At 42.8% G+C, this 22,556-nt stretch overlaps 1 protein-coding gene across 1 annotated transcript in view; it reads right to left on the reverse strand.

Moving 5' to 3' along the window:
* The window catches only part of hmcn1 (hemicentin 1), a gene marked incomplete at its 5' end in the record, with an annotated part of 79,527 nt that overhangs the window by 50,669 nt on the left and 6,302 nt on the right, over positions 1-22,556 (reverse strand). Inside the window, 9 exons of the mRNA XM_084548089.1 lie at positions 2,147-2,268; positions 2,567-2,711; positions 2,788-3,051; positions 3,134-3,254; positions 7,476-7,582; positions 8,104-8,275; positions 9,467-9,589; positions 9,674-9,832; positions 12,196-12,266. Coding sequence (XP_084404215.1) covers positions 2,147-2,268; positions 2,567-2,711; positions 2,788-3,051; positions 3,134-3,254; positions 7,476-7,582; positions 8,104-8,275; positions 9,467-9,589; positions 9,674-9,832; positions 12,196-12,266 — 1,284 coding nt within the window. The remainder of the gene's footprint in view (positions 1-2,146; positions 2,269-2,566; positions 2,712-2,787; positions 3,052-3,133; positions 3,255-7,475; positions 7,583-8,103; positions 8,276-9,466; positions 9,590-9,673; positions 9,833-12,195; positions 12,267-22,556) is intronic.

The following is a 22,556-nucleotide window of genomic DNA, read 5'->3' on the forward strand; positions in this document are numbered from 1 at the left end:
AAACTGGACGAAAGGTTTGACTGCATCTAGACCCATGCGTTGCATAATGGAAAATGCTCTGAGTGAAAAAAATTAAAGCACTACAGAGGCTTTTGGAATAAGAGAACTTTAATTTTTGTTTTGCCAAGTGGTGAGACTAAACGTATAAATCATCGCATGATCCCTCTGGTTTTGTCCTTACTCAAAGCTTTGACATCATGATGATCGCAAAATCCTCATCCCAGTAATTTATTAGCTGGATTATGATTTTCTGTGTGAGCTTGTAAATCGTTATGCGTTTATTATCGTGCAGACCGCGGAGTGTCTGTTTTAAAGCTCTGCTGGTTTTATTGAAACGGCGCAGTAACCATATACTCACCTAAACCGTCAACGTACAGCTCGCTCTTTGTGTCGTGTGCAGCTTGGAACTCGTTTACTGCTTCATTTGTATTCTCACGTTACACTGTATGCACAGTCCATTTCTTTACAAATCAAGCGCAAAGAAAACACACAACACAGACCCCATGTCATGATCACCATGAGGCATGGATTATAACATCGTGTGGTAAGCCGGGGTCAAATGTTCCATGAAGTTACATTCGTTCTACCATTGAGCAGTTTCTCTGCATGGGATCGACTGCAATAAAACTCAACCAACATCCACAGCCACTTACCATATGTCCATAAGTAGTGTGCATATACTGTATGTGTGTGTGTAAACCTTTTGAGCATGACATAAACTTCATCTTGCCGCACCATTTAACTCACGGTATCTTGAGCCTCTATACCATATGCATCCTTTAAGTGTTATTTTCCAAACATGACACAGGACATTTAACGTAATGATACTTTAAATTGCTTACTGCCCTGCCAGTGGATCCATCTCACGTCGATTACATTATGTGACAGTCTAATGCCAGGTTGTAAGCATTCCTGTCTAACAGTCCTGGCTCATTACATCTATTGATGCAGAGTGGCTCAGCACGGACTGTTAATTAATACAAACCACGGTTCTACAGTCCACTAAGAAAAGTCAACACGACTCTCTGTGTAGCGGATCTGTCTGACGTGTTGTTAAGACTGTCTTAATACACAGCTTGCCTCATATTCTGGTCTCTGTGGACATTGTAGAGAATTACAAATACATAAATGAAGCAGTCGACAATAAGGCCAATAACTGCCTCTATTTTCTGAGAAGGCTAAGGTCCTTCAACATTTGCAGGACGATGCTGAGGATGTTCTATGAGTCTGTGGTGGCCCGTGATAGACAGAACAAGCTCATTTGTAATAGGTGGTTGATGCATCTGTGTCAATTTGACCGTACGCAGACCCTAACGCCACAGCCTGACGTGTACCTCCCCAGAAATGTAACCACAAGAGGTGTGATTGGTCCGCTTTGTAGTAGCGTGTTTCCACTTTAGTATTTCTGTCCGCTTCTCCATCTACGGAGTTTTCGAATTGATTGTTTTGGATCAATAAAGATGGAACACATCGAGGAAAGGTTAAGTGAGGAGGTTCAGGAGCTACAAACATTTGTATGACTCGTCTTTGGCAAAATTTCGGAGAAACTTTCAGTCGCCATTGTTGAAAGTGAAGCAGGAAGTAGAAACAAAAAGTGTTTGGGTGGTGTTTTTACAGAACGAACCAGACTCATGAGCGCCGTAGGCTACGTGCGTAGGTTACACCGCCTACAGTACGTCCCGCAGAGGCATAAACCACATTTAAGGCTGGTGGGTGATGTTGTGGAGCTGGACTCTTTTTAGTGTCAGAATGAAGGATGTTGTTTAAGCTACAGATTATCTCGGACAACATCTCCCACTGGCTCCATGATGCCCCCTCTAGAACTCGGGGTACTTTCAGTCAGAGACTTATTCACTTAAGGTGCTCCACAGAACACCACAGGAAATCTTTCCTACCTGTGGCCATCAGACTTTACAATTCATTCTTTAATGTGAAATAAACTTTATTTTGCCTACAGGTCTATTTAGGCCTATATTGTCTTGTGGTAGGTCTGATTCTTCCTTCTTTTTATATATAATTCTGTTTCTGAGGTGTCAAATATTTGAGCATGTTAGCATTTTGTGAGATATTGATTGGAAAAATATCTATAGAAATGCTGGTAAAATCGCCTTCAACATGCTGTGATGGTCTTGGGATGTCTGCTCACCTGATACATCGAGGAAGGTGCGCGCTCGTCCCGTCCCAGCACTGCTGATGGCGATGCACTCGTAGTAGCCCTCATCCTTCAGAGTTACCTGGGCTATTTCCCAAGATGCACCGTCAGACTCACTAGAATTTAAAACAGCGGAGAGGAGATTTGGAGAACGATGAGTGTTCAATGCATGTGTTTTTCACTCACTGTTTTTAAGAAGCACGTTGAATCCATTCAGTCTGATAATAACTCATGTTAGGATAGGGTAAGAATCCAGTTGGATTTAGCTGGCAGTGGGATGAAGTCAAGATGGAAACAAAATAAAGCCGTTTTACCTCCTCTGACAAACTTTTGATCCAAGCTGCTTGACTTTTTACCTACTTCGCAAAATGAGCCCCTGAATCGAAACATGTATTTCTCCACAGTCCTGCTCACCTGAAGAGTTGGTCCACCCCAAGTCGTCTTCCATCCCTGGTAAAGCGCAGAGTGAAGGGGATCAAGCTCTCCACTTGGCAGTTCACAGCTCCACTTTGGAGGTAATAACCATGAGTTGTGGCGGGCATCAGCACCTTAGGAGCGTCTAACAAGGACACAAGCGAATTAATAAGCAGCCTCACGTCCTCATCTGAACATGGGTGACAACATGCTTTACTCACTAGGTATAATACTGGAGAAGGAAACGCTGGAGACTCTTTGGAACAGAAAGCCGTCCCGGTCGTATCCTGTCACCCGCAGGAAAAAGGCCTCATTGGGTGGAATGAACTCGGTGATGTTCCAGAGTCCGTACGGCTGGCGCTCAGGGTAGTACTGGATTGGCAAAGTTTTGATCACTTTGCCCATAATTGAGAGGAGCTCCAGCCTGTCGGCCCGAGCAGGAGGAGAGAGCCCAGTGGTGTTGAGCAGGATGTGGGTGGGAATACCTGGAAAGTTCATGTGACAAATGATTTATGCTTTGCTGTCCAAGAAGATTTAAGCGAGCACAACAAGGTTGACCTCACTGACCTTGAACTGGCCTACTTATGGTCTGTTTGAGGTCCAGGGTGGGTTTCCTGGAAAACCCGGCTCGGAAGTCAATGGTGCTGAGACCTGAGATACGGACCGAGTGTCTTCCTTCACTAGAGGTCTGTATAAAAAAAGGGCAAACAGATGTTAAGGTCTTCTAAGTCATGTGTTTGGTAAGGCGACTCCTAAGTACTGCTTAGTGGGAGAAACAAATACTGTTGGACAAAGCCTATCCTTGATACTTAGTGCTGATAGGTTCGATGGAAACAAAGCCGCATCCAAGCGAGCGCTCTGGAGTACTCTAAATGACAGACACCGCTTTGTTGTGCAACAGCCTTTTGTATGCCAACAATCCTCACATGTACAGACAAGCCACTTTGAGTAAGTCGCCGCTGTCTGTCGAATATCTCACACCTGAGCTTATAAAACATCCACAAGTCAGAGATGACCCCATTCGGTCTGACAGTCGCACTTTAATTAAAACAAACACCACCACTGTAATCACAGAATAGGTAATGGCTCGTGGTCTTCATCATCATTTGGAGTCTTTTGAAGCTTTGCACAAATAGAGACAGAGTAATTACACCGAAGTATACGTTGGTGAGAGGTGGAAACTCCTCACCTTAGGTAAAACAGCTTGGCGGTGTCACAGACATTGACTCACAATGGAGAGAGAAGCACGCAAACCTAAACTGCCTGAAATGAAAGCGATCGTGTGGATTTTACAATGACTAACGTCTGATTGACATGAACTTAAATCGTGGAGAAACCTACCAAACACGAAAGGCATGCTAAGCTAGAGGTGAAATTGCTCAAACAATGAGATAGCACCGGGAGACAAAGGGGATTCACCACAGACTTAAATGCTAATGCCTGCCGCCATGAAACACAATACACGCCGTGGCCGTCAGACCTGCCCTAATGGCCGCCATAGAATCATCCTGGGCCTTTGGTCGGTTGTAAATGAGGCCGTAATTAGGGGAGAGGTTCTTTAAAGGTCACGCAAAGACAAGAAGAGCCCCTGTCATTAAAGTCACTCATTTCCCAATTTCACACCCACCCGGACACTCTGACCTGCCCAGGCTTCGGTTACACCATCAGTAAACTGATGACCTCAGACTGGGTTTCCATACAAGGCTCAAACTGCTACATGATGTATGCCTCCGCATCCGATATTTTATTAGTGGATTCATCCTGTTTGGTTGCATTTAACATAATGTTTAGTGAGGTATTGTCCTGTGAGATACTGCAGTACAATGAGACAAGATTCTCAATTTTCTATTGGTTATGTTCGGATTTTTATTATTTGATATGATTCCCTCTAAAAAAGTGGTGTTTTCTGTGCATTATGCAAAAGAAAACCTCTTTAGGTCCTGTTCTGTTTCCTCACCCCCATTATTTCAGGTGTTAGCCGTGTTCTGCGCTCATCAGGACAACTGGCTGCAGCATATAATAATCAGTTTGTAAATGGCATGTTGTAATAGAATAAAAACTGTGTGTCTGTGTGAGCATGACAAGTGCAAAAAAAGCAAGACACAAAAAATAACTATGGGAAGTAACCACCACTGCTTTCCTTCACAGTTTGCCTGCATTTAAAGCCTTTCTAAGATGTTATCAAGGGCTATCAAATTCAATATATGCACTCATTAGTGCTGAAGTAAAATTTGCTGAATTTCCACAGATATATTTACACAGTAGAAATTTAAATTTCTCACTAGAAGAATAAAAATATTAAATAAAATATAAAAAATTCAAAATATCTGGGTGTAGTTGGCACACCCTACTGTCCCACAAAGAACTAATAACACTTATCGTGTATTAAAAATGTAAAAGTAAGACACCTGATATCATATTTTTGTATTGTTATTAAGTATTGCAGCTTACATTTTAGAAAGTCTTCTGTCAGGGTTCCATATCCTGCTCCCCCTCCTGTGTTCTCTGGCAGCGGCTCCCTCTACCCGACCCTCTCCCCTGGTTAATTGAACTCACCTGCTTCCCATCTACTCGTCAAGCCTCCATCAAAAGACCTCCGAGTCCAGCTTTGCCAGTTGGTTCTGTGGCGATTGTGCGCCAGTGCCTTTTGAGACCTGTTAGACCTTTTCTAGTTCTTTCCTGCTACCTTTTGACCCCTATCTTTTCTTCTCCCACAGTCTGCTTGGGTGAACCTTGATCAACCTCTGTATTCAACCCACCTCTCTCCAGACTACAGCGCTACAACCGCATGCCATCAGCCGCCTAGGGATTTCACCGTTTTTGAGGAAACCTAACAGTTTACTATTATAGAAATGAAAGCAGTTCAACCAAAATTACAGTAGTTCTACTATCCTATTTTATATTGTTTCACTTAGTAATAGTAGCAGAATTAAATCACCACAAAGTGAGGGCAAAAGCTACAGAAGCAGGGGGTGATAATGTGGTGAACATGCATTTTACAAATCACTACAATATCCAATTAAAGGCAGATTAAAAAGGATCAAATTCCTTTTCACGCGCAATCTCTTGCCCCGGGCCTTACCCTGGCATGTCATGGGCCATTAGCGCTACTGAAACCCAGCATGGCTGAGCAGCTAAATCCCCCTCAAGTATTTATCCACATTTCTTTAGATGCCCTGGGAAACACGGCTGCAGACGAGGAGGAGTTTTTTTGCGAGCCCGACAGAGCCGTGCTGGGAGCCGATGCCGGGGAAGGCAGCATTCAAGAGGGAACAGCGAGATGATTTGGGAGTGCATGGAGAATCATAGATCGGTCTTGCGCATCACTGAGGGAGGGCATTGGAGGACTAAATGTGTAGGGATGAAACAGAAAGCAAAATAGAGTAACTGACGGAAAGGTACTAAAGAAGATGGATTGAAAAGGAGCAAAGACAAAAGTGGAAAAACAAACAAAAAAAACTGTAGGATGAAACAAGTGGATGCAATGAATCTTTCTTGTTTCTCTGTCTGTTTAAAATCCATCATCACTTCTATAAGGACTGTCTATGAGACCGCTAACATATTGGCCGATGTCTGAAAGCACAGATTCCATTCAAAGCTCTCTGATATGACTTTTATGCAGACATTAAACAGAACACTACAATCTATAGCATCTTTGAATCCCAAAGTTTCACAAGAGAGGGCCGACAATAGAGAAGATGAGCGTCACACGGGCCAAAGAAAACAGCAATATCGCAATAAATCAAAGGTTTATAAAAGGTCTGCCAAAGGTACTGCTGCGTTTCAGAGAGTGTTTTCTAGTCTATGTCACAGATGTGGAAAAAGACGGGAAAAGTTTCTGCAGTTTCTGGCATTTTTATTTTTTTTTTTCTGCGTGAAAAGGGAAAAGAGCTTCTGACATTGTGACAGATCGCAGCATTTGGTTAACCTGACGGTTAAGTGTAGGCACAGCTGGAAGGGAGTCATTTATATCTTACACTGTACATAAAAAAACAAAACTAAAAATACTGTAATGGTTCCACGTTCATGCTATACAACCTAAATGGGCTGCACAAACACAAGCATATTACTTTTTCTATATTATTAGCGCCTACAAGAAGGGGAAGAAAGAGCGTAGCATGCATGCACGTTGCATGGCAAAAGGCAAAAGATGAAAGGAGCATGTGATATCAGTGAATATAAAAGCCCTCAGAAAGTAGCGCTACAGCAACTACACAAATATTTGATCTCCTTCGTGCATTCTTATCTGCTCGCAGCAACACTTGTTTTGCAGGGAAACACTGGGATGATAAAGTCTTAATTCTTTTCCCCTGTAAATGTGTTGGCTTCTAACACACAACACAGCTATGCAGAGACGAGACAAAGAGTTCACCAGGAGTCTTCAGAGAACACGGGGGCCATCGAGGCCCCATCAACAAATCACTCAGGTAAAAATGCTTGTCATTTTCCCAACATCTGTCTCACGGGCAGTCAAACGTGTGGCCTTTTTTGCATTACGCCGACCACAGCGTGCCAACAGCTTCAACGTTTGAGTATCCACGGGCGCTCAAAAAAATGAAGCAGGCCGCGCTGACAGCAGTGGCCTTGAACATACTTTATCTTCATCCGCCGAGGACGCCCTAAAAACCGTAGAGCTCAAATGTGTCTTTCTGATCATGTTTGTGTTCGCTGGTAGATGCGTTCACCAGATACGTGCATGTAAAATTGATTACAAATCACCGCATCTCACCATGCTGATATACGACGGCTGTAATTCAACTTTCCTCAAGGGCACAGCTCCCTCCTGGGGAGTGAGTTGTGACCCCATTCCACGGTAACATTACTGAACTATCCGCAGTAAGTCCTTCTAAAAGACAGCTCTGGGAATTGTTAGACGCCTGTAATTTCACACACAGAATGGATTGTTTACCTTGATAGACCACATCCCGGGCTGTGGATCCTTGATGTTGACAACTTTGGCGGAGTTGGGAATGTGCAAGAGCTCAGTCAGGCCGTCACTTTTCCCCACAACCTTCCCTGGAGGCCAAACATGGACACTGGGACGGTTATTTACCTTTTCAGCGGCTACGGCTGAAACAAATAATTTCTCGACACTTCTCGTTGCATGGCTGCAAATCATACAAGTGAAATCTAATAAACAATGCCTGACGTGTTTTCTACACGAGCCAAAACATGTGCTCAATGTATGGATCCCAGATGTGGTTGGAATCTGTACTATGATAAGAGGGGGAAAGGAGTTTTTTGATGTTCTCCACCTGCCTTTTATACTGTACTTTAATCACAATAGTTACTGGTGTCCTAGTAACTATCAACTCTTGTAGAAAGCTTACAGTATCTGCTGGGCTAGAAGTATTGTGATCATTTGTCCACTTATAAATACAACCTCCTAATTTCCCCCCTGAATTATTTAATTAGTAAGTATCCAAAATGTTTGGTGAACTCTACAAGCCGTATAAAATGCTAAACATTCATCTAAAAATAAAGCCTTTGGGAATCTTACTGATATTTCTGGTGATATATGGTAACGGTTACCGTACCCTGGGGGTTCTTTATCTCGATGTCAGGTGCTGGGCCGCTGAGAGCCACGGTGACTTCCTTGAGGCTGGGGTCAAAGGGCAGCTGCCAAGTGTTGCTGACCCCGCTGAAATGATCAGTGGACAGCAGGTGGACCTTTGAGGACTGAACTGCCTCCTCTACCCATTTGAGAACCTACAGCGACGGGAAGGAAGCGGGAAGAATTCAGGAATTACACATAAAACATACACTTTATATAGCCTATAAAGTGTCCTATGGGTTGAAGGGAGGGACCTCCGTGGAGCATCACACAGATACTTGATCAGTTTGGGATCTAGTGAATTTGGAGGCCAGGTCGACACCTTGTGCTGTTCTTCATGTTTTTTTTTAGTTGTTCCTAAAGTGTTTTTGTGTGTGTGTCTGTGTCAGGCTGCATCCTGCTGGGGATGGCTGCTGCCATCAAGGAGTGTCATTGCTATGGGGTGGGGGTGCCTGGTCTGGTCTAGGTGGGTGGTACGCGTCTAAGCAACATCCACATGAATGAATGCCAGGTCCAAACGTTTCTCAGAGGAACACTGAATTGTCACAAGATGCTCAATGTTATTTACTTCTCCTGTCAGTGGTTTTAATGTTGTGGCTGATTGGTGTATATACGGCATAATGAAATTGAAGCTGCATCTGTATTAAAAACACCTTGTTATTTTCTAATAATAGATGGGTGCTTAAATACAGGGCTAGCACACACACATGCATACATCATCCAACGTCATCCTCTTAACATGTGAAAGCTTTCATTAGGAAGTTTCTAACATTCCCCCCCGTGCCCTGCCCTCTATTTCCTCCCTGCCCCAGAGGAGAACCCCAACCGCTACTGTGTCGGAGCCAGATGTGATTCTACCCCGAAAATATGAAGGGGCAAATATTTCAGACGAGACACAATGCGCTCAGTATTTTTTTTTCTCAGACATTCTTTAATTAAAGAAGTATGTTTAATAATCGGACACCTTCCTTCCCTGAGAAAAGAATCTTATCTTACGGTGATGAAATAGCATACCATTTTGACTTCAGGCTTTGACTCGTTTCCCAGTCCAGGACCATTGATTTAAATGTTTGGAAAGCTTAAAAAGAGCTACGGAGCACATCAATCAATTACATGTTTCCTGCACATTTGATCTGGAATCCAGACTTGAACGTGGGCACAGCAAAAACACGAGAGGCTGTAAAAACATTCTTACTCTGGTTTTATTGACACAGCTAAGGGAGGAAAACCAAATGATTGGATCACCATGAGCAAATCATGTCATTTGAAACTAAAAACGTTTTGCCTTGGTCTCTGAAACTTGACAGACAGAACAGAGCCAGAGTTATGTTCCTCACTGCTCTTACCTCATTGACCTGTTTCTTGTCCAGATGGAAGACCTGCCCAGAGCTTGTGGAGGCAATCTCCTCGTACGCCTTGTAACCGACGTGAGTCCTATCATCACAGTCGCCCGTCAGCACAAACACCACCTATGTACAAACAAACACAGGCATGAAAATCTCTTTGATTCAGTCCTATCCAGCGGTCTAGACTAGAGAAAGTGATCTCCAAACCTGCGACTGTTTCTGCTGAATGAGCTGCAGGACATCATGGGTCAGCTTGTAATCTTTGGAACGGGCATCCGTGAAGACATAAATGAAGGATCCTGGCAAGGAGATCTCCAAAGCGATCTTAATGGCACCAATGCTCATCTCTGGACAGTCCCCACCTCCCTGAGAGATAAAAGAAAAAACTACGTCACACAGCACCGACTATGGATATTCAGCTATGTACATATGATGAAGCAAGCTTGGTATTCTAGGTACAGAGGAGGAAAAGGAAAAAAAAATGGCCAAGGAGGAGTAGATGGCCATTTGACCCTAGTTTTTTGGAAGGTCCTATCATTACCACATGTTGTACCCCTCAGCTTCTTGAATCGGCAGTGGAGTGAGTCAGAGTGAAAGAGAGATCAATCTGATTATTGTTTACACACTACTGCAACTTGCTGGTGTAAAGCACAGAATGTAAATAAAGATGGACGTCAGAACTGCTCCTTAAAAGTGAACCCAAAGCAAGTAGAGCTCCCCCTGGTGGCTGGCTCCAGTATAGCTCATAAGCTCCACCTCCTCCATGTTAGTGGATGGGACTTGGGCCAAACTAAAACTCTAAAATACACGTCATATAAATCTTTTCAGGGATAGTTTCAGTCATTTTAGACAGTTAATATAACACTGATGCATAATCATTTTTCTGATAAGTCACATTTTAGTTAGGAATGTTAGGATGTGATATCATGATCACTACCAGTTGCCATGCCAACCGCTCAGTGAAGTGATCCCATAGGACCACAAGAGTATAAAAAAATTAATTAATTAATTAATTAATTAATTAATACAGTGTATAATTAAACATTTCTTTGAAATTGGCAGAGGTAGAGCAGAGGGTAGTACTAATTAAAAGAAAAAACGGGTGAGTCTGCGACTCCAAACCCACAACATGGCACCACCCATATCCCCAAGAAACCTAGCATCAGTTTGGCTAATGCAAGGAAGTGGGAACGCATTGTCCATATTTATATACAGTCTATGGTGTGAAGATGTTTTTTTTTTTTCCAAGCATGCACAGACTGTATGTGCTGGCTGGTTGTTGGCTGCAGTTGGTGTAGACGGTGTGTTCAGGAGCAAATTTTGTTGGCCTTCATCAATGCTGGTTTGCTGTACGTGTACCTTAAATTGGCTTTTAAACGGCAAGACAATGACAGAGATAGCATATGGACTAGTATGTAATGTTAGCTGGAGTGCTTTGTCTTGTATTTGTTCCACTTGCTCAATGTTTAGTTGTGTTAGCAAAGTTGTCAACTCATTCATTTCTGAGTCAAGAATAATTTATCAACAGAGGACAGTGGTGTTAATGACTTTTGCACAATAAGGTTTGAAAAGCACCAACATTATGTGTGGAAGGCCCACTGGTGAGAATGTTCTTGTAGCTCTTGTAGCTAAAGATATCCAACCAACAAAAGATCGTCCTGACAAGAACGACATACAGTATACTGTTTAAAAAGAAATGCGTAAAAGGACGTGTTAACAATCGATCTATCCATCTATGTCCACTATTCTTTTCTCTGTCTTGGAGGTGGGTTAAAAAACAAATGCTCTGTGTAGCAGTCCAACATTTCTTTCTGTCTGAGGAGGTCAGTGGTTAGCTCGGATGCATCACCCCCAGGAGTAACATCTGGAACGGAGTGACCCATGATTTTTAAGCTGGGGGTGGAAAGTAAAGACACAGGACTCTCTTCTCTCATCTGAACCCCAGCATCTCCCCTCTGGGGAAACATCTACCCCCCCCCCCCTCGTTTGCCCCCAACACTAAGGCTAATAACCTCCCTGTGCACTCTTGTTCTTAACGCTCTTTAAAATATGAAGTGTTGCCTAACGTCTTCTCCCTTGTGTCTTAAACTCAACTGCAACCATGAGAGAAAATCTTTAATTTTAAGCAAAAAAAAATGTTAATTCCAAACCGTATATTTTCCAAGCTCTCTGGCCAAAACCTTTTCAGGAGTTGTGCAGGTGAAGAGGTGAGGAGAGGAAAAACAGACTCAGGAATGAAGCAGCAAGTGAGAGGAAACTGGATCCCTTCCATGCTACAGACAACATGCTTGCACACCAGATTAACAAGAGGACATGCCAAGGATGCACAGACACTTGCCAAAGTCTTGCTTCAAAGGACCTCTGACTGGTACTTTGTCTCTGTCTCGCTTTCATCCTTAGATTTGAACGTATGTAGTTTTGCAGCTTTTCTGCTTTGCTAAAATCATTCGCCACACAGTCCCTGCACAACTTCATTTTTCGCTCCAAGTAATTACAGTAATAACATTTAGCCTTGGCAGTTCTCTGTTCAGCTGTCCAGCCATTGTATGTTTTTGTTTATACATGCAGAAAGCAATACATTTTGAGATTTCTTTCATCATCCAATGTAGAACTTCTTAATCAGCAGAAGCACGACCACAGTCTGCCGCTTTTATCAAGGCCAGATGACCTGAGCATCCAGGCTACAGCTGCCATTTCCTTAGTTTGATGAATTTGCTCTCTGAACCCACCTGAACGTACAGCTCTCTCAGTTCATACTGGAACTTCTTCGGGTCTGTTGTGATTGTTACGGGTCCAATCTCTGCAAAGAAGCAACACAAAAGAGGCTATGTGATTAGAAGGTCCGCAGGCACACGTCTGCATCTGATGAATAGCAATTTATATTTTCTTAAATTCTGCTCTAGAGCCAAATATTAGTTTTGGCAAATGCCTGCGGATGTCCAGATTAAAATGTCACAATGTGAACTGCAGTTACTTAAACTGGAGGAAGCAAGATATATTTAACAAAGAGAAAAATGCAAAAAAGGAAATGTGAGGAACATAACAGTGGTCAAATGATTAAGGAAGATTTTAGTAAAGTATACAGAAAAAAGTCATAAAATCAACTAACCACTACGACTAAAGGCTAAAAAAGTATCCGCCCTGTCATTTGTTGTGTTGTTAGCTCCTCTGTGGCCACAGAAGAAAGACTTTTCAGCATCGTAACGTTCTTTTGTCTTTAGTTGTAGAGGATTTGGCCCAAGTGAGCCCATCTTCCATTGTGCCATAAAAGTGCGGCACCACCACACCGTGACACGGCCTGTGCTCTTTACCTCGGCCAGTGTTAGTAGCTGCTGTTTCTCAGCTACTTTGTTCTATCCGTTAATGGGCTGCTAAGCCCCTTGTTGAGTCAAACTGTGTGACTTCAGCCACTGCAGCTGTGCTGTGGAATGAGACTGATGAGGGGCTGCAAAAAAAAAAAAAAGCATGCACACACACACACACACGCCCTCTCACACAGTGAAGTTCTGCACATGCAAGCAGGTTGGAAAACAAGGGTTCCCTTGTTGAAGTTATGGCATTTACAAAAGATCCCTGGCGTTTGAAAAAGGATACAGTTTGAAGTCTTCAACTCTGTCTAGAGGCCAAATGAGAAATTTAGCTGCTCAATGTAGCATTGCAACTTCTTAAATATACTTTCCATGAAGAACTTTCAATTCTTCTATTTCATATGATTTTTTTATTATTATTATTTCAGAGTTAAGTATTTGCGGGTACCACCATGAAATGCAGAATCATTATCTACTCTCTATTTGCAGCTGCCATCACCTTGTATTTCCTCTTTAAAAGCACTCCCCAAGCCCTTTCGATTTCTATAATAACATACACAAAGAGGCGAAAAGCCTTTTTTTCCAAATGACCCAGATTTTGGCATCACTATAAATCCTCAAGGTGGAGCAAAGGAACATTTGCGGCGATCAGAGACGCTTTTTAAAACTAACATGGAAATGTCTCTGGCTGCTCCGAACGGAACATGGATCCCAAGCCAAACTTTTCAGGGATGGAAAAGCTGACATCTCTTTCCTTGTGGGAGAAGTTCCCATGGCTGGTGTAAGTATTCTTTAGACAGTTTTGGCTTTGGTGCCCCTCTCCACCGCTACCCTCTTTGCACCAGTAGCGTGGAAAACCGTAGGTATAGTCATAACCTCTAAACAATACAACATGAAATAAAACTAACTCTTCAAACCCTCACTAGAGGAATGATCTCTGACGTATCAAAACAAAGCTAGCACTGCTCTTTGTCATTACTTTTCTCTTTAAATGTGTGTTTATCTGTATTTGGACGTCTGAAAGAGCATGTGTGCACCACACCAGTCGGATAGTTACAAACATTCATGCCTGGGAGTTTCTTTGTGCCAAAAGAAACACTTGTGGAGAATTAAGTGCCTTGCTCAAGGGCACCTTAATCAAACCAGTTAAGAATTATCCCTGAAGGGCATTTTCCTAGATGATCTGGAGAGTCATAGATGTGGTTTTGCATGCCATCTAATAGTAAGTTTACCATCTTGGGAGTCATGAATATAATGTCTGTGGACAGAAGACGCAAACCCACATCCCATGCCTTGAGGTAAATAATCAAAATCAGTGATTTCAAGTTTCACCAAAGGCATTCTACAATATTTATCTATAGTGCACGCTGTAAAATCAGTCATCTACTAATCACATACAGGCTTAAATGCTCACGGAGCCTCTGGTGAGATGGGCAACTGTCCAACGGTAAACTCAGTTTCACCCCCTCTGATGTTCAGCCTTGGAGTAATTTACTTCAGCTCAAGCATTTACTGTGCAGCGAGCTTCTCTTTCCCTCTTACAACATCAGCAGCAAAGAATTCCAAGGTCAATGCATCCGAAGTTCACACTCCTCGATGTCCTCGGATGAAGTAGGAGCTTTGGCAGCAGCGAATCAGAGTTTCACTAGCTGCTGCATGACGGACAGTTGACAGAAACATTGTCACGACTGCGCTATTTATTGCTGAAAGTTACAATCATGATGTGATACGACGGTCTGGGAGAAGTTTTATGATCTTCAGGCGCTCTGTGCTCACTACCTCCAAGACCTTCTGCCAAAGCAAGAGGGAGTTTATACAGAAAGGGAAGCACATTTTATCATTTCTGAAGGCACAGACCTGAATGTTAACTCACAGTTATTCGGGTTTTATCAAAGCCAGAGCTACAAAACCACAGCCCTGTGACAACGCAAACCAATGACGACCTGAAGAAAACCTTCTGCTCTTTAAAGCCAGCAGCAACACAGTCTCTAAATGTTGCATTCCTTTTCCTTTCACTTACAGGAACTCGTCATTCATGGTCCATGATTTTTATTCAAGAAATGAGCCCAATGTGCCTAATTTTTATATCCCAGAATTACAGTTTTGGATTGTATACATGAATCTGTCAATTTGCTTTTTGTGAACACAATAACACAATGAGGTAATTGCTTTTATCCAACTGCAAACCACAGACTGTATATAAATACGAACAATGCATCCCCACTTCCTTGCATTGGCCAAACTGACGCTACTTTCCCAGAGCCAGAGTCTACGCAGTGTGGTCTCTGAGAGTGAAGCCACACTTCCGCCAGACTAACTCGTGTTTTCGTTTAATTAATACTGTGCTCTACTCTACCTCCGCTTCACGGAGCTGTTGACGTGGCAAGTTGTAGTGACCATGATGTCACATCCTGTTTCTATAGCGTTAAATAACTAACTAAAATGAAACTTGCGGAATTGACACTTGAGTGTGCATCAGCATTATGTGAACTACCCAAAATGACAGAAATCATATTTGAAAAAAATGTATTTCACATGTACTTTCATGTTTTAATTTGGCCCAAGTCCCATCCACTAACATGGAAGGGGTGGAGCAGTATAGGTCATATCTATACTGCAGCCGGCCACCAGGGGGAGCTCTACTTGCTTTGGCTTGACTTTTGAAGAGCTGTTCCGCCGTACATCTTTATACAGTCTATGCTTCAAACGCTGACCTGGACCGAAAGATGAACTTATGTGAATTTGGTGGTCAAAGGTCACTTTCAGCGAAGTCTTCACTACACACACATATGAGCAGAAGTGAAGCTGTTGTTACATCAGATGGGATAATGGACGCTCGACTGACACCAATTCAACGGAAAGGATGCACATGAGATGAGCAGCCACACTCCGCAACTTGCTGGAACTGTGTCCACATTTAACACAAACCGTGTAAATTAGTTACTGCTATACATCCACACAAATAACATGCACTCTTATATTACTAAGGATTTGCAAACAGAAAAGCGACTCACTTGTCAATGGACTCACACAGACTGCCACTGTCCAAACTGTCCCTTCACACTGTCTGACCAATGGAAATGATCCAAACTACCATATGCTATGAGCAATTAACTAATAAGCTATTGGACCAATCAGAGGTGGGCGGGACTTAACAGAATGAAATGCAGCTGCTGTGTAATTAAAGAAACTATGCCCTGAAATAGAACAATACAAACAACTCAAACCCTTCTTTACAGCAGTTATTCTAGATAAGTTTGTTTATTTGAATAATGGTCAGGTGAAGGAGCTCCTGTGGCTTTTCCCAATCCCCCAAGTTACACAACACGTCGCTGTTATAACACTTAACAGCAGCAGACGCCGCAAACAAACACTTTCTGTCCTTCTGCTGACTCAGGGTAAAATCTGCCAGGATGAGAGTGGCTGTCATCCTCACCGTCAGCTATGGGGCATAATTCACTTAATCAGCCCCCACCGAGAAAACACATGTGAAACAGCACATGGGGCAATTAGTGCGTGTCAGTCAGGAAAGTGTCCGGCAGTAAACACGCTACATGCGTATAAGGGAACATGTTTCCAGACACATATCTGAGGTAAAGCACGCAATTGCATTTATGCTGTTAACATATAAATGCCCTCACAGGCTCAGGCAAACATACGCTAGATAAAAGGTCACCTGTAATTACACCAGCATGTGCAGCCATCGCTACCAATAGAGTGTACATACTGTTATGTTATGTACTTCTTGGGAATAGGAAACCAACAACAAAACAGGATTGCATACCTCCAACAAACAACATTAAACTGGTAACATTCCTTCTCAATCTACTTTTGTTTACGGCATTTTTAAACTGTGACTCCTATTTAGTTTATTATGCACTGTTAACTTTTTATTCCTTCATTTTCTTTTTATTTCTTCTTCTTTTTCTTTTTTTTACTTGCCTTGCTTGTGATATAGATCTGAATCCCCTAATTAAATTTAGTCGAATTGGCCGGCTTCACCGAGACACCAGTGGTGAAATCAGCCCCAGAGATTTTGCCAAACAGGAAATTGCAGCCATTGAAAGATTAATTCATGGTTTCTGCTGCGTTCATGTGCGCTGTTGCTTTGTGGAGAGGAAGTGGTCTGTCCCTCTGACGGGAAAATAATCTCCATTTGCTTCAAATGAAGTCTCATTATTTCTGGTGTTGACAGTGACACGGCTGTGTCCTCGGTGCTGCTGCTGCTGCCGCCGCGGAGCAATAACCACGCTTGCAGCGCTAACTCAGAAATGTGTCCTTCCAACGAGCGCGGCTTCAAAAGTCAAAGCAGCATGTTGTTTTAAGATATTTTAAGGACAAATTAAGACAGCTTTGTCTGCGTTATAAATTTGGCTTCCCTCGTGCATTCTTACTGCTGATTTCCTTTTCTGGGAAGTTCAAAAAGCGTTCACAGCAGAAGAGAGCACTGCTACATATTTCTATATGCGGTCAGAGCCACTGTCTAGTGCATTCTCATCAATTCATCAAGGGCTGCTAGGATCATATTTTCTGTTCTCACTGATTAACTTGAGTTGATTCGTTTAGTCTGCATGCCATACGACGATCCAGTACAGCAAAGTTTCTTTCTGTCCCTTTTTACAGAACCTTCCTCTCCCGGTATTTTTTCATTCCCCCCTTTTCTTCCTTGCCCTTACTCTTCTAAACTACATACACTGACCCTGCATGACTTCACCAGATTTCATCTAAATGGCTGAGGTTTAGCCCTGAGCATCAGTGCTGTCCACGGGCTTCGTTTCAAACCACCGCGAGCTGAAATTGTGATGGAAACATCTCACCACAACCAGCAGACAGATAGAAGGGACCACCAGGCTGTTTTAACCCCCACGATCCTCCTGTTTCGTTTCACTCAAAGCAATTGAATGTGTCTCGGCACAATGGGGCGCGAAACCGCGGGTCTCTATTAACGGCACTCGTGAGTTCAAATGATCGTCGCACACACAACCACAACTGATGCACACGCTCGATAGAGGCGTGTAATCCCCGCCAGATGCACAGCTCAATGGGGAGCGTGTTCCAGAGACGGTTAACACATCTGACTGCATGACTGATGCTGGAGACATAACACAGAGGAGGGTGCAACCGGCGGTAAAGAAGAGCTTAACTGTGTGCTGTGTATTTGTACATTTATGGGGACGTGTGGCTATTCACGCAGCCAAAGAAGCTGGGAACCTCACTATCCTCTTTCAAGGGAAAGGGGAAATAAATTGAAGCAACACAGTTAACGGTTAGGTTTTCATGTCAGTTCAACATGGCACTATTTCACATCTTCAGCTGAGATATGCCCCTCTAGTTTCGATTTCATTCCAACTTCAAACTGGTATTTTATTACTTGTATATTAAATTTTATTCTACTGTCATTTGAGCACTTTGCACTTTGTGGAAAATTCCCTATCATGCTCAAAGTCTTTCACAGCTGCAACTTGTTGAAGTGATCTAAAGATTTCACTGAGGTTGACCAAAGATTTCAGCCATGTGTGTGCTATTATCACACAGCGGTCTTCATAAACATTATCTAAAAGTCATAAATGCAGCTTGTTACCGTTCTGGTCCGGTTAACGGAAATGATCAGAGCGCACTGAAACAAAGAGGTCTTTTTGTCGGTGTCGAGGATCCTCATAAACATTGTCACATGTTGGCAGCCAGAAGCCCTCGGTCTAATTCTCACGGCAAGCTTAACGTGACCGAACGGAACATGAGAGCGAGGGCTGGATGTGATCTGTCTCTGTGGTTGTGCGACAGCCTTCACGCTGTATCTGAATACAAGCCACAAGAGAAGACCCAAAACGAATATGAAGGGACGAAGACAAGAAAAGTAAGTAAACTATTATTGCTGCATTGATTTACACAGTATTCACAAGGAGCAGGAGAAATGTTGAAACAGAGTTTTGCACATTTGGACATGAACTTCATGATGTCAAGATTATGCTAAGAAAAGACTGATGCATGGAGAACATGTAGGTTTTAAAATTGTAACTTGGCTAGAGATGAAATGCACACCTATCAGGCATAACATTATGACCACCTTCCTAATATTGTGTAGGTCTCCCTTGTGCCTCCAAAACAGTTGTGACTCATTAGAGAATGGACATGGGCCTTCTGAGGGTGTCCTGTGGTGTCTGGTAACAGAATGTAGTTAGTGGGGGGGCAGTTGAGGGGAAGGGGCTCTGTGGATCATCCCACAGATACTTGATCAGTTTGGGATCTAGTGAATTTGGAGGCCAGGTCAACACCTTGTGCTGTTCTTCATGTTTTTTTGAGTTGTTCCTAAAGCGTTTTTGTGTGTGTCAAGCTGCATCCTGCTGGGGATGGCATCAAGGAGTGTCATTGCTATGGGGTGGGGGTGCCTGGTCTGGTCTAGGTGGGTGCTACATGTCTAAGTAACATCCACACTAATGCCAGGTCCAACATTTTCCCAGCAGAACATCGAACTGTCACAAGATGGTCAACGTTATTTACTTCTCCTGTCAGTGGTTTTAATGTTGTGGCTGATCGTGTATGAGCTGAAGAAAAAGACAACTCTAAAGAATGAGTTACAATTTTCTCAGACCCCGTCTGACCCTGACTTAAGCCTGACTTCTGACCTTTACAGTTCAACAACTGTGCTCTTGAACTCTGTGATCTGGATTTGGTCTGGACAGGGTCAATAGCAGATAAAGCCATCTGGAGCACATTAGTTCACCTCCATACACTACTGGAGAATTTTAGTTTTCATTGTATTCATTCTTTAGTGCTATTAAACGTCAGTTTTAATGTTAGCTCACTGTGTGATATAAAAAGACCCCAATGAGAGTTTTTAATTTTGAGCCAAATATGGCACTGTACTTTTCAAAGGCAGATGTTTCACACAAAAGACTTCCTCAATGTGACCGCCTCTCTATTCTCTGGTGAGTTTCAGACCATAAAAGCTTCATCAAAGCACGACTCTGCCGTTGTTTATGCTCACAGTGCTTCAAATCTCATGCCAAGTCATATTGGAGTTCATCTTTATGCATGCAATGACGTGGTGATTTAGACTTTTCATTTTGAGTTTTGTCTGGAATCTACATGCCACATGGTTTGTATCTCAAACAAGAATACTTGCAATTAACACTGACCCAGACATCCAGACAAATGCACAAATAATTCAAAAAGAATGTGTAAGAGGTTTCGTCTTATCAACTCGTCTTATTCTCTGTTTTCTGTTAGCAGGTGTTCCGGCTCAAGCTGTAATGAATCCATCCGTCAACCTGTGAAAAATGTGAAACGCAAAAACACCAACAAATCACGGCCGTAAGTCCAGGTGACACCTCTGCCTGGTTATAAAAGCATGTTATACAACTGCCTACCCTACCCACAATGCATCACAGCATTGCCTTGACAACATCGGAAGCGCTGGTGTAAAGGATGAAAAAGACAAAGAGGTGGCTTACAGAGGCTCCAGGTAGCGCTGTCTCTGTTAAGATTCTCTTGAGAAACGGTAAAAACTGCCCCTCTTAGAGCGCTAAGGTCTTGACTATTCACTCGCATTTCTCAAATAAATGTGGCCTTTTAATTGCCGTAATTGCATTACACTGAAAATTAACAACAACCTCAATATTGCGACCACAAAACTGCAAAAGGATTTTACGACCGATGGCGTAATCCGCTCAAAGGAGACTTGGGTGGCGTTTTCTGTTCAGTGTGCTCCTTTTGTTTTACTGAGGAAATTCTAATTGTGCACGGTGAAGCAGATGCAGAAACCTCAAATGCGGCAAGATCAGCAGTGTCGACCACACACGGATGGCTGAGGTAGTGATTTGCAAACGGTGTGCCGCAACACAGAGCAGCGACTTTAATCGGGCTGCAAAAAATAAAAACTTCGATTTAGACGAGGTTTTTTAGACAGAGCTCCGCACGTCATCAGGTTGACACAGAAAAAGAACTTTCTCAGCAAATCAAGATCAGGTTTCACACTGTATTAGATCATATCTGAAGGGAATAAACACAACTGATGATATGAGTGTGCCTAGGGGTTTTGAAACATGCCGTATAAAATGCTGGAAAACACTGGTTTAAGGTGGTCTCCGTGATGGCTTCCCCCAACACATACCTCATAGAGGCTTAGGGGGCAGAGGGCACTGACAGCCTGACCTTGAGTCTCGCAGACTGTAATTCAGATTCCCTAAACACTTGTCTGGCTCAGAGACATTTGCCACAGTTAAAACTCACACAGGCCGCCGTGTCAGTCAAAGGTTTTTTTAAGGGCCTTGTTGTTTCTTGCTTCTAACGTTTCATCCCGTCTTCTGGTGCGGACACATAAAGTTGTGTTGCCTTTTCAGGAAATGTTTTGGCACTAAATAAATATATATATACAGAAACGAGATAAGGATAAATAGCATAAACAACTGCATAAAGAAAAACATACTGGGGCGACAAAGTGCAAGAATGCACTGCAGAGATTTGTTTCCATGCAAACAATGCCAAAGTCCTGCATTCATTGATAGTTAGGAAGCAACAGAAAGAAACCTGTAATCATTTTGTCATGCTATAACGTCACCTTTTACAAGGCAGGCTCGTTTTCAGCGAATTAAATGTGTCCAAGTAGACTATATATAGCAACCGGATTATATCTTTGGCCATTCTGAGGTAGGGTAACAAGCTGTTAATGTTACCCTGACCAATTATCACCTTATAAAGTTGTTGTGGTCAGCGTGTTAGCAAACAATTTCCTATTTACACTCCCTGCAGATACGTGATAATGTTTCTAAGTCTAGTTTTCACCTTATTTTACCTGCGTGTTGTTTTCCACTACCTGAAAAAAATGAAATATCAAGAATCAGAGGACTGCTAACTTTGGCATTTGTGCAGTTTTGTGATGATTAATGATTAATGTGTTGGAGGCTGCAGGGAGTAATATGTGACTCTGCACACACTGGCCACGCTCCTCGAACCTTACATATGTTTCGACTAAAACATATATGAACAGCTCTTACAGTGTAAAACACAGCCTTAAGAAGCGCGGCCAACATGAGGTCATGCCATACCGAAACCATGGGAACATTCAACTTTGGCATCGGGTCTTTGTGCACGTAAATCTAATGTGTTCCAAATGAGTCCTCCAGAGCCCTTAAAGTATGATGTAAAACAATGAAATGTGATGAATCGGTGCTACATAAAAAAAAAAAAAAAGTCTTTTAGGAAAAATAATGTCTAGACATCAATCTAAAAATGCTGATTTGAGGGAAGCCTTCATAAAAAGTCCAACAGTAAAAGCACTGAGGGTGCTGCTTAGTATTATGAGTAATAAAGCTGTAAAACGCTGACGGGCAAATACTAATATGCAACATAGTTTACGTAGTGTATGTCTGCAGCTGGTATAGTTGGCAACAAGCAGCTGGAAATTATCCACATGGATTTCAGGGTAGTGAGTTTAAAAAGAGTAGTCTTTGCTGCAGAGGCATAAAAACACATTAGTATGATAAAATTTCGAATGTGTAATGCAGCTCAAGGCTTGTGTCCTCACATCGCTGCTGGACCATAGTGCAAGAGCAGCATTTAAAAAGCTGCTCCCCGCCAACAAAAGGCAGCGAGCGGGCAGCTGTTATCAAAATCACCTGACTTGCCTCGGGCGCTCCGCTCTCCTAAACCGAACTGACTTGGAGTGACTCGCTGCTTACGCTGAGGACACATGGTAAGAGTTAGGGATAGGTCAGGTAAACAAGTCTGCCCCAGAACAGGAAAAAACACATCCTGAATGTGCAGCAAAACACGGGTTTGTGACA

This window comes from Chelon labrosus (assembly GCF_963514085.1).
Source record: "Chelon labrosus genome assembly, chromosome: 7".
Classification (NCBI taxonomy): Eukaryota; Metazoa; Chordata; class Actinopteri; order Mugiliformes; family Mugilidae; genus Chelon; species Chelon labrosus.